Here is a 15,985-nt window from a genome sequence, read left to right as displayed (position 1 = left end):
ACAGGGGCTTTGAGCACAAAGACATTTCTTGATTTGTTGTGTTTCCTCCTCTGTCTTATCGTCACTTATCGTTACTTTTTTCCTATAACAGTGCCTCGAACACTCGTCAACGTTATTCTATCTCGTCATACTATTTAGTAGTGAGTATTACAGCAGCAGAGACTGACGCGTGATGTTTCACTGCGTGAATTCAGTCAAGAAGAAAAAAGATGTCAGATGCTGTTTAGTTTTCTGAGCTGCATCTTCCTCAATGCAACAGGATGTACAAATGCGATAAACTGTTTATTTATATCAGATGTAAGCTTGTTAAAAAACGAGTGGTTTCCTCCCTTTCTTTCTTTCTCTCACTCTCTCTCTCACTCTCTCTCTCCCTCTCTCTCTCTCTCACACACACCCTGTGTTTTGCTTTTTATTTTCACATTAAGATTCTCTAAATTCAATAAACATAACAGATGAGAAAAGTGATAGAATTATCATTATTTATTTATTTCACCCTGTAAAGCAGTGATATGTTACAGCTTTCACATGCAAAAAAAAAAAAAAGAAAGAAATCTTAAGCGTAAATTTAAAGTGTATGAGAATAGAAAGATGTAGAGAGCTTTTTTTTTTATAGATTCGAACATCAGGTAAAATAATAAAAGAGAGGATTTTTTTTTTTTACTAGCGCTCAGAAACTGCTTTCATTTCATAATACATTAAAAAAAAAACCACCCAGAAATAAAATGTAAAATGTAAAATCTAAGCACTATTAGCTGAAATCACTAAATGTTATCATATGTTAAAATTGAACAATCGATGCAAGGCGTTCGTTTGAAGTATTCGATGCGTAATAAAGATGAAGCTGTGCGTTTCAAAGCCAAATATTAAAAGAAGATATAAACTTTACTACATTTTTTTATTCCATATTTTTATAAGCTTTATTTAAAATGAAAATCGAATGTATAATGCTTTACTAAAGGTGTTCTATTGGATTAATTCGGTTAATATCCCAATTATGTATTTCAGTTATATAAGCTGTAAGGTCAAAGGTATACGGTCCACAAGTTAGAATGCTCTCAAATGTATTGGGACATACGATCATTATGGAAGTTCCTTTTTCTGGTTTGTCAAGATTTCTGTGGAAGGATCCAAAGTCCCATGATCTAAACGTCTCTGAACATCTTTGGGATGAATTAATGTGTGCCAGGCCTTCTCGCCCACCATCATGTCATGATCCAACATGAAAGTGGTGGGAGGGGTCGGGGGGATTAAGAATTTTAGGATTGCCAATGCACAGGTGTCCATATACTTTTGGCCACATGAATATTCCATTTTCATTCTCAGGCTATTTGTAACCACCATCATAATTGAGATTTTAAATAATTTTCAATGAAACATGAACTCATTCATTCATTCATTTCCTACCGCTTATCCGAACTTCTTGGGTCACAGGGAGCCTGTGCGTATCTCAGGCGTCATCGGGCATCGAGGCAGGATACACCCTGGACGGAGTGCCAACCCATCACAGGGCACACACACACTCTCATTCACACACACACACACACTACGGACAATTTTCCAGAGATGCCAATCAACCTACCATGCATGTCTTTGGACCGGGGGAGGAAACCGGAGGAAACTCCCGAGGCACGGGGAGAACATGCAAACTCCACACACACAAGGCGGAGGTGGGAATCGAACCCACAACCCTGGAGGTGTGAGGCAAACGTGCTAACCGCTAAGCCACCGTGTCCCCCTTTATAATTTATTTATCAAATCAATTTCTACAGTCTATGCTTATTTAAAAAAAATTGCTTCAACACAACTGGAAGGATCATTCAGAATTTACATGAAGGTACCTAAATTATTTTGTATGCAAAGTTAACAAATGCGTTGTTTTAAATCCATACAATATCCAATAAACGTCCCATATACCATGTGTACATTTAGAGGATTAAAGGAGTTTCCACTAAATGGCACAGAATGCTTTTATTCAGATCTTTTCACCGCTGTTGTGGTTTTGGGTTTGATTTGAGGCTTCGTTCAACAACTAAGATCTTTTTTTTTTTTCAAACACTAACTGTAACAGGGAAACTGGTTAGTGTTAGTACAAAATACACCGAGAATAAAAGGAAATGTCTTTTTAGTACACAGAGCATAATATTGGACATAGTACATAGTCAGCACCGTACCTAAAAACAGGGGGATATTTGTGACCTACAAATATAACTGATCTTATTTTCACAAGTACTGTACATTCATTTCTATGCATTTATATGAGTGGTAACATCAGATTTTCTGTTCCTCATGAATCTGCTACCATTCACAAGGCAGTGGTACGTTCGTCTACACTTGTGCTCTGTGAATACACGGAGGATGCGGCGCGGGTCATGTAGCTCTTCATACACTGCACATGGAAGCATGGTGTCTTGCGAAGGAGTCTGGCGAGTTGCCTCCTGAACTTTTCCCCCACAAAGACATAGAGGAAAGGATTGAGGCAGCTGTGTGAGTACGCTATAGCTTCGGTGACTTGCAGTGTCAGCTGGATCCTTTTGCTGAGTTCACACCCTGGAGGAAAGATTTTCTTCAGTTCGAGTGCTTTAAGCAACGTTGCGATGTTGTATGGCATCCAGCAGCAGAAGAAAGCCACCATGACCGTAAAAACAAGACGTACGGCCAGTTTCTTAGAAGTGCGAAGGGTTCGAAGCCTCCAGAGCACCATTGAGTAGCAAAATCCCACAATAACCAGTGGAATTAATAGACCTAAAATGTTCATTTTAAAGAAAGCTGCAACTCTCATCTCATTGTGACTTCCATTTTTCGGATAAGCGTTGCACACTACTTCTTTCCCGTAAGTTTCGGCTCCAATGTACACTAGCTCGGGAAATGATGCTATAATGGCTAGAATCCAGATGACCACACTAGCTAAAATCCCATAAGCCTTTGTGCGGATTTTCAAGGCACACACAGAATGGACGATCGCCAAGTATCTGTCGATGCTCATCAACACGATAAAGAAAATTCCTGCGTAAAATCCGATGTAGTACACGCCGAGGACCATCACGCACATGAAATTACCAAAGACCCAGGTATCTCTGGCGTAGTGAGCCAGGAAGGGGAGAGTGAAGATGAGAAGAAGGTCAGCGATGGCCAGGTTCAGGAGAGACACATCAGTCATGCTTTTCATCTGAGCTCCTCTCAGGATCACCCACAACACCAGCATGTTGCCCAGGAAGCCGACCATGAAGAACAGCGAGTAGAGAACCGGGAGTAAATGACTTGCATGGGATCCGAATTCACATGGTACATGCGGAGTAAAATCAATGTAATCATACTCTGTTGTTGCGCTGAAAATAAAATAAGGAGAGAGTCACTGTATGAGAGTTACAGGAGAACTGTGCACTTTTCAGATCTTAGACACATTTAGAGATTTAGATTTTGAGTAAAACACTGTGGTTTGTATATCAGGCTGATAAATGAAGTTATGGTCTGTATAAACAGTCAAAAGCTATAGAAATGTCATTTAAAGACATTATAAAATATGGCACTGGTAATTAAGTGTAGCATTGCTTTAAAATCCCTTGCGCATCAGATGAGACATTACAGTACATGACAAGAGACAAAACAAGAGACATCACGCCAAACTAATCCAAATACTGGGCTTATAATAATCAAAATGTTTTATAAGCTGGCAAACAATACTTGTGGAAGGCACATTGTTAAAGTTTACAATTTTGCAGTAATTTTATGTGCTAATTACAACTAGAATTATTTACACAACAACATACCAGCTTCCTATTAGATTTCAACGCTTGTCATACAGTATATCTTCAGTCTGTATTTAAGGTAGGATTTAATGTATTTAATGTCAGTGATATATTTTCTGTCTTAAAAGCGAGTGTTTGGATGTAAATTTCGTGACCATCTGTGTTTCAAAAGCTTGTCTCTGAGGCTTGATTTAAAAGAAGATAATTTGCATACAGTAACCTGAAAGAAAAGCCTGGAAAGTTGACTCAAATTACGATTTATAAAATAATCGTTTTAGATTTGGTTCTTATCTTGAGGGTCAAATTTTATCTTTATGCTTTAATACCATTAATGTCCATTTGTTGAATATATTGATTTAAAACTAGTTTTTAGAATATTTATCGATTTATGAATGGACATTTACATGTATTCCTTTTAGCACATTCATTTACATGTATTCATTTTAGCACTTTCATGTATTCATTTTAGCACTTTCATTAAATCTCCATCATTTGTATAAGGCAAACAAATTCATGTAAATAAATAGGCAAAGGTTTACACATTTTCAAACACATAAACTATGTATAAAAAAAAATTGAAAAGAATTTTAGAAGAATTCTTGAAAAGGTTTAAATTCGAAACTTGAGATTTATTTTTTTTCCGAAGATGAGAGAAAGGCATTGATTTCTGTTATGCAATGGAGAACATGATAGGTAGAAGTTAGGTGAACTTTCTTCTACTCTTCTACTCCAGTTGTCATTACAAGATTTGACTATTGAATATAACTCAAGTTGATATGTTTTGTAAGGTGAAATTTACAGTAATACATTGTCTTGATTTCTTTGAGTTGAATCAAAGTTGATTGTTAACTTTACTTTTTGGCAGAAGATGAACTTTCATTTCAAAGTGAAACCACCGTGAATTGCTTTACAGTGTGGGCTCAAAGTTTCTTACTGTAATTCTTTTTATGAGTGATTAGTTAAAGCTGTATTTTTTTAGATTATCATCTATGCATAGCACTTCATAACAGGAATTCCTTTATAGCTCGTAATTGTGCTGTTAGTTACAATAAAGTGATAAGATCTAAGATAAGGTTCAAATTTAAATCAGAATTATGCTGTACTTATGAATGTGCTATGAGTATACGGTGTAGGTCAAATAAAGTGCTAATAATACTAGATTCATTCTCTATATCATATAAATACAATACTACAGTATGTATAGAATTCAAAACAAGCTTATTTAAATAGTGTAATGACCTAAAATAATGAAGGAAATCAAGGTTTTATACAAAGGATTTAGATTTCAATCATTTAAAGTCAGTTACACGTGACAGAATCCTTCAAGACATGAAATGCAATGAAATTACAATCAACAACATACATGAAAATACAACATGTATATCAGAAAAGAACAGATGCTTTAAAAGTGAGTTCCTTTAATATCTGGAATATAATAAGTGCTCACCTGAATGTCGTGCTGTTCCCCGTCATTGCTCTTCAGCATTAATAGTTATACTGGGGCGATAAAATCAAAAATCACAAACAGAATAATAGAAATAAGCCAATATGAAAGGCTGGTTAAACCATCTGTGTTGTTTAGCATAACGAACTGTTTTGTGCATCACAAGTTCCAGAAAGTATCTGCATAATAATGTGAGTCAGTAAACGGCTGAGGTGTTAAGTATTGTGTGAATGTTAGCTGTAGCTTTGACAGAGAGAGAGACAGACAGAGATCAAGACAAAGATCTAGATGAATAAATACAGCAATTAGCATTTAATAAAGTAAACAGACCAGAAGTTATTCAAAGCTACCGTATACTTACAAAATACAAAAAAACAGCTCTTTGTTGCTCTAAGCCAAACCACATATGATACAGTTGTGTTTGAGGTCTCTGTTTTTCACACTTCTGTTTTCCTGATCGAGCTCTGTGGAGCCTGCCGATACTACAGCTAACGTTCTTGTATACATAAGTGCTGAGCTTGTGTTTTTACGTCTCTATGTGCCCAGCTTTGCGAAAGTTTATGGAAGATTTGACGGGGGCACAAGTACCTCATGGTAGTTAAGATGGTAGTGATAATATTGTTACTGAGACAACATTTCCAAACAAAAGCAACTTGTGAACATGTGATTAATACAAATTGTACCCCTGTAGTCTATTCAGATTGTCAGAATATGTTGAAGACATTTTTATAACAGTAGCTCTGGCAGGAGGTCTTCAAGATTTATATTAATGTAAACATCTTAATATTGAATACTTTTTCAATCAGTAACTTGCTCTTTGAAAATTCAAAATATTGTAATCTCTTGTTTTATGGATTATGCTTTGTGGTTGTTGCAAATGCACAGGCGTGAAGTGAATATAACTGATTATCTCTTCATCAAGGCACCTGTTAGTCGGTGGGATTTATTAAGCAGCAAGTGAACATTTTGTCCTCAAAGTTGATGTGTTTGCACGAGTTTGACAAGGGCCAAGTTGTGATCGAAGTTTGTTGGATATGGGGCTGTATAGCACAGACCAGTCCGGGTGCCCATTATGACCCCTGTCCACTGCCGAAAGAACCAACAATGCACACATGAGCATCACAACTGGACAATGGAGCAATTGAAGAAAGTGACCTGGCCTGGTCCGATGAATGATATTTTCTTTTACATCACTTGGGTGGCCGGGTACTTGTGCTTTGTTCAACTGGGGATCACATTGCACCAGGATGCACTATTTGAAGAAGGCAAGCCGGCAAAGGCATTGTGATGCTTTGGGAAATGACCTCCATCTATGTGGAGGTTACTTTGACATATGCCACTTACCTCAGCATTGTTGCAGACCATGTACATCCTTTCGTAAAAAACAGTATTCCCTGATCAATCAGGTATTCCCTGATGGCTGTGACCTCTTTCAGCAGGAAAATGCACCCTTCTAAATAGCAAAAATGGTTCAGGAATGGTTTGAGGAGCACAACAACGAGTTTGACGTGATGAATTTCACAGAGCTTAAGCCAAACAAGCATCTGTGGGATGTGATGAACAAACAAGTCCAATCCCCACCTCGCAACTTACAGGACTTAAAGGATTTGGTACCAGATGCCACAGCACACCTTCAGGGTTCTAGTGGAGTCCATGCATCGATGGGACTGGGCTGTTAATTTAATAGTCATTAAAATGTCTATAGCAATGTTCGGCTCATGTTTCAACTGTTTCCCTTCTTTTGTGTAAGAGTAAAAGCGAGTGGTGTTTTTCCTCCTTCATTATAGAGTATTGCTTCGATCTCGGTGTCTGTGTTATTTACATAAATTACTAGATCTGTATCTTCATCTCATCTGAGTAGTTGTGCTGAGTCTAAGGCCATTTGCAATAAGGTTTCCTTTAGTTTCTTTTCCTTCTCTTCCCATTTTAATGATTTCAGGAAGTCTTTCTGTACAGGGGTTTTGCCTGTCGACTATATCCCAGAATTAATTGTCTCAAGAAGATTTTTCACCGTGGTAGGTTTTACTCCTTGCCACTTCTCTAGATGTTGTCTCATTGATTCTGATAGGATTTACCTGTTCCTGTTATTGTAAATCCTATAAATTCTACTTCATTTCTCCCTATTTCCATTTTCTTTAACGAGGGTTTTAAACCCCCTCTTGCTAGCCTTTCCATTACTTCTCTGAGTATTTGGAAGTACTGTTCCGTTGTTTCCGACATGATTAGAATGTCATCAATATACACAACAGTTTAAGGCACATCTTTTAAGATTTTTAGTATTGCTGCCTGAGATAGGTTTGGGCTGTTTATGAATCCCTATGGGAGTCTAGTACATACATATCGGTTCTGCTCCCATGACCAAAATCCATTGGGAAAGTCTATTTTTGACAGGAATTTTCCCGTTCCTAATCCATCTGGCACTGTCTCTTTATTTAACGCCTTGTAGTTAGTCACTAATCTCCAGCCTCCATCTGGTTTTGCTACTGCTTGTATAGGTGCATTAGTAGGTGCAGCCTTTGACCTTTTTAATTACTCCTTGTTTTTCAAAGTCTCTGATGGTTTGTCTTATGGACTCCATCGCTTCCTTTTTGATAGGGTATTGCCTTTGGGGGCTAGAGGTCCATCCTGTTATTATAGCAGTATGTTCAGGGCCCATTAGGCCACAGTCATTTTTGCTTTTGCTGTTATATTTCTTTTTATTTTAGTATCAGTTCTTCTAATCTCTTTTTGTTGATTTTAGTTTCATTAAGAATCCTTTCTATCTTTCTTTCCTGATCCACTTTAGTGTTGCCCTTTATCTGTTTTACATCTTTAAGGGCTAAGAGGTTTTCTTTGGCTTTATGGCCTCGATGCTGTAACGAGTCTGTCTGTGTTTTCCCTTGTTTCTTTCTGCTGTCATTTCCTGCTGTTAATTGCTGACCTCGCCCACCTATTTGTTACCATGGACATTAACTGCACTCACTCTCTTCCCAAGGTGTCTTGTATCAGTCTGTGATTGCCTCCATCTTGTGATTGGTTCTTGTTCCTTATATCTACTCTGTTTGTTCATTTCCCTATTGTGAGTCGTTATTAGTATGTGCTATGCTGTCTGGTCATGTCTCTGTTCCTGTGCCCTGTCCTGCTCAGTGTTCTGCCTGCTTGTTTGTTTCTTGTTTCCCGTTTTGTGTATTAAAAGGATTTAACTGCAAATGGATCTGCACTCGCCTTTGTCTCATCGTGACAGATGCCTTCTAGTTCATACACCTCTTTTCGTTTATTTCACCATCACATGCCTCTATTAGGTATTTCTTTCCCATTGGTTTAAGATTTCCAGCCTCCTTCTGAGATACTGTGGATACATCAGCTCCCGTGTCATTTCTAAATTCTAGGTTTCCTATTTTGGTTTTTAGTTGACCTCCCTTTTCCTGGATGCCTTCTTTATCGCGGGGATCTCTTAGTTTCCTACCGGAGGCTGACTCTTCCTAGCGTTTCTTGACTATTTGTAATTTCTTAGTTGAAGTTTTGGGGCTGTTTTTTTTTTTCTTTGTTCTAGGATTTTAATTCTCTCTTCAGGGGTCATTTTGTTCCATTTTTCTGGATCAATGTAAACACTACTCCTTCTCTCATCAGATTTATTGAAGAGTTTGTCTTGTGGAAGTGGCTTGTGTGTCTTTCAAGAGAACGTGTCACACCTGTTTTCCTGTCTGTGGCTGTATCATAAATTTCCTCTTTCTTGAGGGGGCCTCATTTCCATTAATTTATGGTTAGTTTTACCCCGTCTGTGATAGTATTTACGTTGTGGAGGTTATGGGGTCTGCTTCCCTTTCTGCATATAATACTGATCTTTACTCTTGTCCTTCTCTCCTCCTTTTTCTTTAATCAGGGCCAACTTTCTGTCGTATTTTATCCCTTCACTGAGGATTGTGCTCACAGTCTAAAACTGTCTCCTGCTACCTTTGTCTATCTCTTTTGTTAGGAATATGGTTAGGCCATGCTCCTGTATTGTTTTCTCAATTCTAGCCTTTTCCATTTTACGAGGGTTTCCTAGGACTAGTTAATTTTTGTATATAATTAGTTCAGTGTTCCATTCTGGCCCTATTTTGTTCACTAACAGCTGATTTATCAATTCTGTCGGTGCATCCAGCATTTGTCCAGATGAAAGCAATTGATTAGCTCTTTCTAGTGGATCTTTTCCCCTTAGTTCAGTTCCTGCAAGTACTTGGAACATAATTGGGTCTGTAATTACTTTAGCTGTTTTAGTCTTTATTTTTACAGCAGCTTTCTATATCTTTTAGAATGTCATCTACTTCACGTGACGTCTCCGGTGAGCACACCGGAGAGACACTCATTTTCAGATTCACACTCATCTTCAGATTCAGAGTCAGACCGAGCCTGAGATCGGTGCGTGTCTGCTTTTTCTTGGCTTGATTTGGATTTCCCAGTCAGTTTGTCTCTCAGTCTGCATACATGGGGATCTCTCAGCTGGGTGAGATTAAAGATCGCGTGGCACAAGACTTCCTGCATGGTTTCACATCTCATTTCTATTAAATCCATTTTAGCCTTTTTCTTTATGTCTGTTCTATCTTTAATCTCTTCCACTGTTTCTCCAGTAGCTAACTGGAGAATTTTTCTTAATTTCAAATCAGTGAACTTATTTGCCTCTCTGAGGCGACTAATGCCTTCTTTATTTGGTTCAACACGGCTGAGGTTGACACATGCTTTGTCATTTACTTTTGAAGTTGATCTACCTTGCACAGTTTTTATTGTAGTTTATGGTCGGATGTATCTTTCATCTTCACTCTCACTGGAAAATACATCGTCTGAGGATTCTTCCCCAGTAGCTATTGGGGTACTAAACAATACCTTAGTAAGGTCTTTCGGGTGAGGTAGAGAGGCGTAGAGACCACTTGTTTGAGGATCATGCAATGGCCTGGGTCTTCCTGAGTCTAAGACATCCTCGTCTAATGATGAATGTCCAACACTAGGTCTTTTCCTAAGTGCATTTACCAATTCTTGGGCAATAGGAGTCTTACCTCGCCCTTCTTTATTTCCTGCTATTGACATACCCCCTAAACTTACTTGTGACATGTCGCCTGGGGATCTTCTCCCCATTTCTGGTGGTAATAATCTGGAGGTAAAGTTCCCTACCTTTGTGCCATATACTGCTTATCCAGGTTTAACCTGGATGTTCTGTGAGGGTTGGCATGTTATTGTCCACTCTGATGGTAACATCCTTTCCCAGAGATCTACACAAATCCCTGATACTCTTAGGAGTTAAGGCGTGCATCTTGCCTCCAGATGTCCCTACCGATTCTGCCTCACTCTGCTGGTGAGGGCCAGAGGGCAGTTTTGACACCCAATTTATCACAGGTGGATTTTTATGGGATGGAAGTTTTTCAACTATCTCTTGAATCGGATACTTTCTAGTTCCTTGCGCAGATACATGTTTAGTTGAATTTTTCATTAAAACCATAGACATTCTTTGTAATATTTTTCAAACTTTCCATGCACAGGCCAACACGAAGTAATTTATACTGACGTACATGTCCCTTAGTGACACTTGTTTTCAGATTGCGTTGGAAACTCTTCCACATTCCCACTAAGAAATGTGTCCTTGTTTGCCCGGGTTATTGTTGAAAACACAAGAACGACTATCAGAGTTGATCTTACCTTGAACGCAGGTGTCCTTCGATGTCCTTCGGTCTTTCAACAAAGGATCCTCTTCAAGTTCCTCTACCTAATCTATTGTTCGAATCTTTAAATGAAGGAGTCAGATTTAGACCTTGTTGTCTTTTCAGGGTCCTCACAATGGGAGGCCTTGTTTTTATTAAAAGTAGTGTAATACAGATAAATGTGTGTAATATATGTAAAGTAAAATAAAAGAAAATTTCAAATACTCAAACAGTATTAGAATAAGTAAGAGTAATTAAAATGCAAAGATTATAACAAACCAAGAAACACTCTCTAAGTGTAAGCTTGCGTTTGTTCTCTAATGCACACAGAGTATCACATGCACTGAGCTTGATTACACTAGAATGCACACCCAGATGACATTTATTTGGCCTAATATACGCTTTGTAACATTGCTATTGCAAGTTGGATTTCGCTGTCGAGTCTGGCCCCCTTTGGATTTTTCGACAGCCAACATCAAATTTTGTCCTCAAAACATTTCTCGTCTGTGACCCTCGGAGTGCTACTCATGTTTGTCCCTCATCTTTAAAGGTTAACAATTCTATATATGGTTATATGGTTGCAGTTAACATCCTGCAGCTGCAAATCCGTGGTTACATATAACTACATATAACAGCGGGCTTTTAAGATTTCACTACCAAAAGCATAATCATCTAAGTTTACAGTCAAAAATAAGCAATATTAATCTTATCAATTCTATTATATATAATTCAGAGTTCTCTCACAAAACTTAATGCATTATAAGCTTCCTTTCTTTTGGAATCTTTTTCCAGCTGTCTAGGTCAGGGGTGTCAAACATACGGCCCGCGGGGGGAAAATCTGCAATATGAAATTTTTATTTTCGCCAGAACTACCAGCAGATGGTAGTACCGAGCTTCAGGGTTTGAATGGCATTTTAGTCAATAACTCCTGAGCTAAACGCTGTTACTACACAAATAACACCTCTTTTCTATCATAGTAATGTAGAGAGGCAGCTACAACTGTGTTTTGTGTAGTAACAGCGTTTAGCTCAGGAGTTATTGACTCGGGAAACTCCAACCTGTGAATATGTGGCCAACTTCCTGCTCCTTCAGTTCTCTCCAGCACTGGAAAGCTGATCCTATATTAACACGTCATAAGTCTTCACTTTCTTTCTTTGTTTTTATCCTCCATGTAGATGTTAAAACCGCTTTCTGCTAATGTCATACATGCGCACTGAACACTCTCTCCGCCCATATCGACAAGACACGCCCCTTTCTGTTCATTGGCTACACGTTTGTTTTGATTTTTGTTTTGTTTCTGAAGCATTTCTCAAACATCGGAGACCCCACCTTTAATCGAGATTCTAAAATTGGCTGCTACTCAGGACATAATGCCTGATATTGATGCACTTGTGCAGGCTAAAAGATGCCAAGTTTCAGAGGCAAATTGATAAAATAAATTTGTTTACTTAAAAAACATACATACTTGTGTATAAATGAATTATTTTCTTCTTAAAGGACAGTGTTTTTAAGTTCCACAAACCTGTGACTAAATGTTTTCAACTCTTCAACCTTTTATATATTTACATCGATTTTTCTTTGTCTATTTGCCTCGTTATCTTTAGGTTACGTCCCGAAGTCTTTTAAGTTGGCAGTTATTAGGCCACTCATCAAAAAACCTAACTTAGACCCTAATGAACTATCAAATTACAGACCTATCTCACACCTTCCGTTTATGTCTAAAATACTTGAAAAGGTTGTGTCTGTTCAACTGAGCTCCTTCTTACAGGAGAGCAACATCCTTGAAGAGTTTCAGTCAGGTTTCAGGCCCCATCATAGCACAGAAACTGCACTTGTTAAAGTTACAAACGACTTGTTCTTAGCTTCGGACCAAGACTGTATGTCACTATAAGTTCTACTTGACCTTAGTGCTGCATTCGACACTATAGATCACAACATTCTTCTAGATCACTTACAATATTACACAGGTATTCATGGTCAGGCTTTAAGCTGGTTTAGATCCTACCTGTCTGACCGATACCATTTTGTAGAATTAAATGGTGAATCCTCCAGTTTACTACCAGTTAATTATGGGGTCCCTCAAGGATCAGTTCTAGGACCTCTGCTTTTCTCTATATACATGCTTCCATTAGGGAACATTATTAGAAGACATGGGATTAGTTTCCATTGTTATGCTGATGACACACAGTTATATATCTCATCAAAACTAGATGAAATAGCCACAGTGTCCAAATTAACTCAGTGCTTTAGAGAGATAAAAGACTGGATGAGCTGCAACTTTTTATTGTTAAACTCCGATAAGACAGAAATACTACTCATAGGTCCAAAAACCAATGCACAGAAACTCTCACAATTTAACTCCCATTTAGAGGGATGTACTATTACAAGTAGCTCGACAGTGAAAGACCTCGGTGTTATATTAGACAGTAACTTGTCTTTTAAAAATCATATCGCCCATACTACCAAAACAGCCTTCTTCACCTTAGAAACATTGCCAAGCTGAGAAACATCCTGTCTGTCTCTGATGCTGAGAAGCTAGTTGATGCCTTCATGACCTCTAGACTGGACTATTGTAATGCATTACTAGGTGGTTGTCCTGCATCTTTAATAAATAGGTTACAGTTAGTCCAAAATGCAGCTGCCAGAGTTCTCACTAGGACAAGAAAGTATGACCATATAACCCCAATTTTATCATCTCTACACTGGCTACCTGTTAAGTTTAGAATTGACTACAAACTGCTGCTACTTACGTACAAGGCTCTTAATGTTTTAGCTCCCATGTATCTAACTAGTCTTCTAACACGTTACAATCCTTCACGCTCTCTGAGATCACAAAACTCAGGGCTTTTGGTAGTTCCCAGAATATCTAAGTCTACTAAAGGTGGTAGCGCATTTTCTTATTTAGCTCCCAAACTTTGGAATAGTCTTCCTGATAGTGTTCGGGGCGCAGACACACTTTCCCAGTTTAAATGTAGATTAAAAACTCATCTCTTCAGTCAGGCGTACACATAATACATCCCATAATATCATGCACCAGTACATCAGACCAGCACATTTTTATGAACAGCAGATATGTTAATCCCTTTCCACTGCTTCTCTCTTTGTACCCATCCCGAGGCATCCAGACACTGTACCAGCTCCCAACGTCCTCTGTGGGACGAAGCCTTTGGACGTCCACTGAGCCGAGGCTGACTCTAAGAATCCTGAGACATCTCCAGTTAGACTCTGTGGTACTCAGGAGATCAGAAGTCCTTGAACCTCACACCAATACAACATTTAACTGACTGTATATTACAATCACACCCCCAGTGTCACCCATATGAGGATGGGTTCCCCCTTGAGTCCGGTTCCTCTCAAGGTTTCTTCCTTTACCAATTTAAGGGAGTTTTTCCTTGCCACTGCTGCCTGAATCATCTCAGACTTGCTCATAGGGGAATAAATACATACACACTGTGAACTATATACATCTAATAATAATCTAGAATTTTTATTCTGTTAATTCTTATTTCTTTTATTATTCGTTATTTCCTTTATCATTAATTATGTTTACCTTCTCCTCTGTGTTTATGTTCTGTAATTGAATTGAATTGAATTACGTCTCTCCTTTCTTTTCCCATTTTTCCTTCTCTTTGTATTATCTATTTCTGTCTGTCTTCTGATGGATAAGTTAACAATTGGTTGAGATTTATCTTTGTATTTATTTGGGTTTGTTGGATGAGAGCCAGTATTCGAGCCTAGGAAGATTCCTGTAACTCCATCCTGTACCTGCCAGGGTCTTACAACAAGAGACACATCTGTCATGCTTTTCATCTCAGGATCAGCCACAGCACCAGCTCGCCCACTCTCAGGTTCACCCACAACACCAGCTCCCCACTCTCAGGTTCACCCATAACACCAGCTCCCCACTCTCAGGATCACCCACAGCACCAGCTCGCCCACTCATAGGATCAGCCACAGCACCAGCTCGCCCACTCTCAGGATCACCCACAGCACCAGCTCGCACACTCTCAGGATCACCCACAGCACCAGCTTGCCCACTCTCAGGATCACCCACAGCACCAGCTTGCCCACTCTCAGGATCACCCACAGCACCAGCTCGCCCACTCATAGGATCAGCCACAGCACCAGCTCGCCTACTCTCAGGATCACCCACAGCACCAGCTTGCCCACTCATAGGATCAGCCACAGCACCAGCTCGCCTACTCTCAGGATCAGCTACAGCACCAGCTCGCCCACTCATAGGATCACCCACAGCACCAGCTTGCCCACTCTCAGGATCACCCACAGCACCAGCTCGCCCACTCATAGGATCACCCACAGCACCAGCTTGCCCACTCTCAGGATCACCCACAGCACCAGCTCGCCCACTCATAGGATCAGCCACAGCACCAGCTCGCCCACTCTCAGGATCAGCCACAGCACCAGCTCGCCCACTCATAGGATCAGCCACAGCACCAGCTTGCCTACTCTCAGGATCAGCTACAGCACCAGCTCGCCCACTCATAGGATCACCCACAGCACCAGCTCGCCCACTCTCAGGATCACCCACAGCACCAGCTCGCCCACTCATAGGATCAGCCACAGCACCAGCTCGCCCACTCATAGGATCAGCCACAGCACCAGCTCGACCACTCATAGGATCAGCCACAGCACCAGCTCGACCACTCTCAGGATCACCCACAGCACCAGCTCGCCCACTCATAGGATCAGCCACAGCACCAGCTCGCCCACTCTCAGGATCACCCACAGCACCAGCATGTTGCCCAGGAAGCCGACCACAAAGAACAGTGAGTAGGAAATTTGCATGGTTCAGTAAGACTAAAATCATAGTAATCGTACTCTGATATTGTGCTGAAAATAAAATAAGGAGAGAGTCACTACATGACTTCCAGGAGACACATGTGCACATTTCAGGTCTTAGACCGATTTACAGATTTAGATTTTGACCAGATTTAGATTTTAATTAATTAATTGTATCATTCCTTTAAAATCCTTTTCAAATCAGAGGGGACAAAACAAGACAGAACAAGAGACATCAAATTCATCCAAATGCTTGACTTATAATAATCAAAATGTTTGGCCTTAAAATCATTTAGCCTGTACCAAGTGCTATTTTACTGGGAAATTATTATTATTTAATATAT

At 39.4% G+C, this 15,985-nt stretch overlaps 2 protein-coding genes across 2 annotated transcripts; both read right to left on the bottom strand.

Moving 5' to 3' along the window:
• Positions 1–2,050: 2,050 nt before the first annotated feature.
• LOC113662751 (C-C chemokine receptor type 5-like) lies at positions 2,051–7,190 on the bottom strand. The gene is made up of 3 exons (XM_027177840.2): positions 5,552–7,190; positions 5,194–5,243; positions 2,051–3,326 (listed from the first exon to the last, which is right to left on the bottom strand). The coding sequence occupies exons 2-3, from the start codon at positions 5,217–5,219 to the stop codon at positions 2,303–2,305; spliced, it is 1,050 nt and encodes a 349-aa protein (XP_027033641.2). The 5' UTR covers positions 5,220–5,243; positions 5,552–7,190; the 3' UTR covers positions 2,051–2,302.
• Positions 7,191–14,691: 7,501 nt separating this feature from the next.
• LOC125140869 (paraneoplastic antigen Ma6E-like) lies at positions 14,692–15,669 on the bottom strand. The gene has a single exon (XM_047811504.1). The coding sequence runs from the start codon at positions 15,667–15,669 to the stop codon at positions 14,692–14,694; it is 978 nt and encodes a 325-aa protein (XP_047667460.1).
• Between the last annotated feature and the right edge of the window lie 316 nt (positions 15,670–15,985).

The sequence above is a fragment of the Tachysurus fulvidraco genome, chromosome 3, assembly GCF_022655615.1.
Source record: "Tachysurus fulvidraco isolate hzauxx_2018 chromosome 3, HZAU_PFXX_2.0, whole genome shotgun sequence".
Taxonomy (NCBI): domain Eukaryota; kingdom Metazoa; phylum Chordata; class Actinopteri; order Siluriformes; family Bagridae; genus Tachysurus; species Tachysurus fulvidraco.
This window is presented reverse-complemented; position numbering and strand designations above follow the sequence as displayed.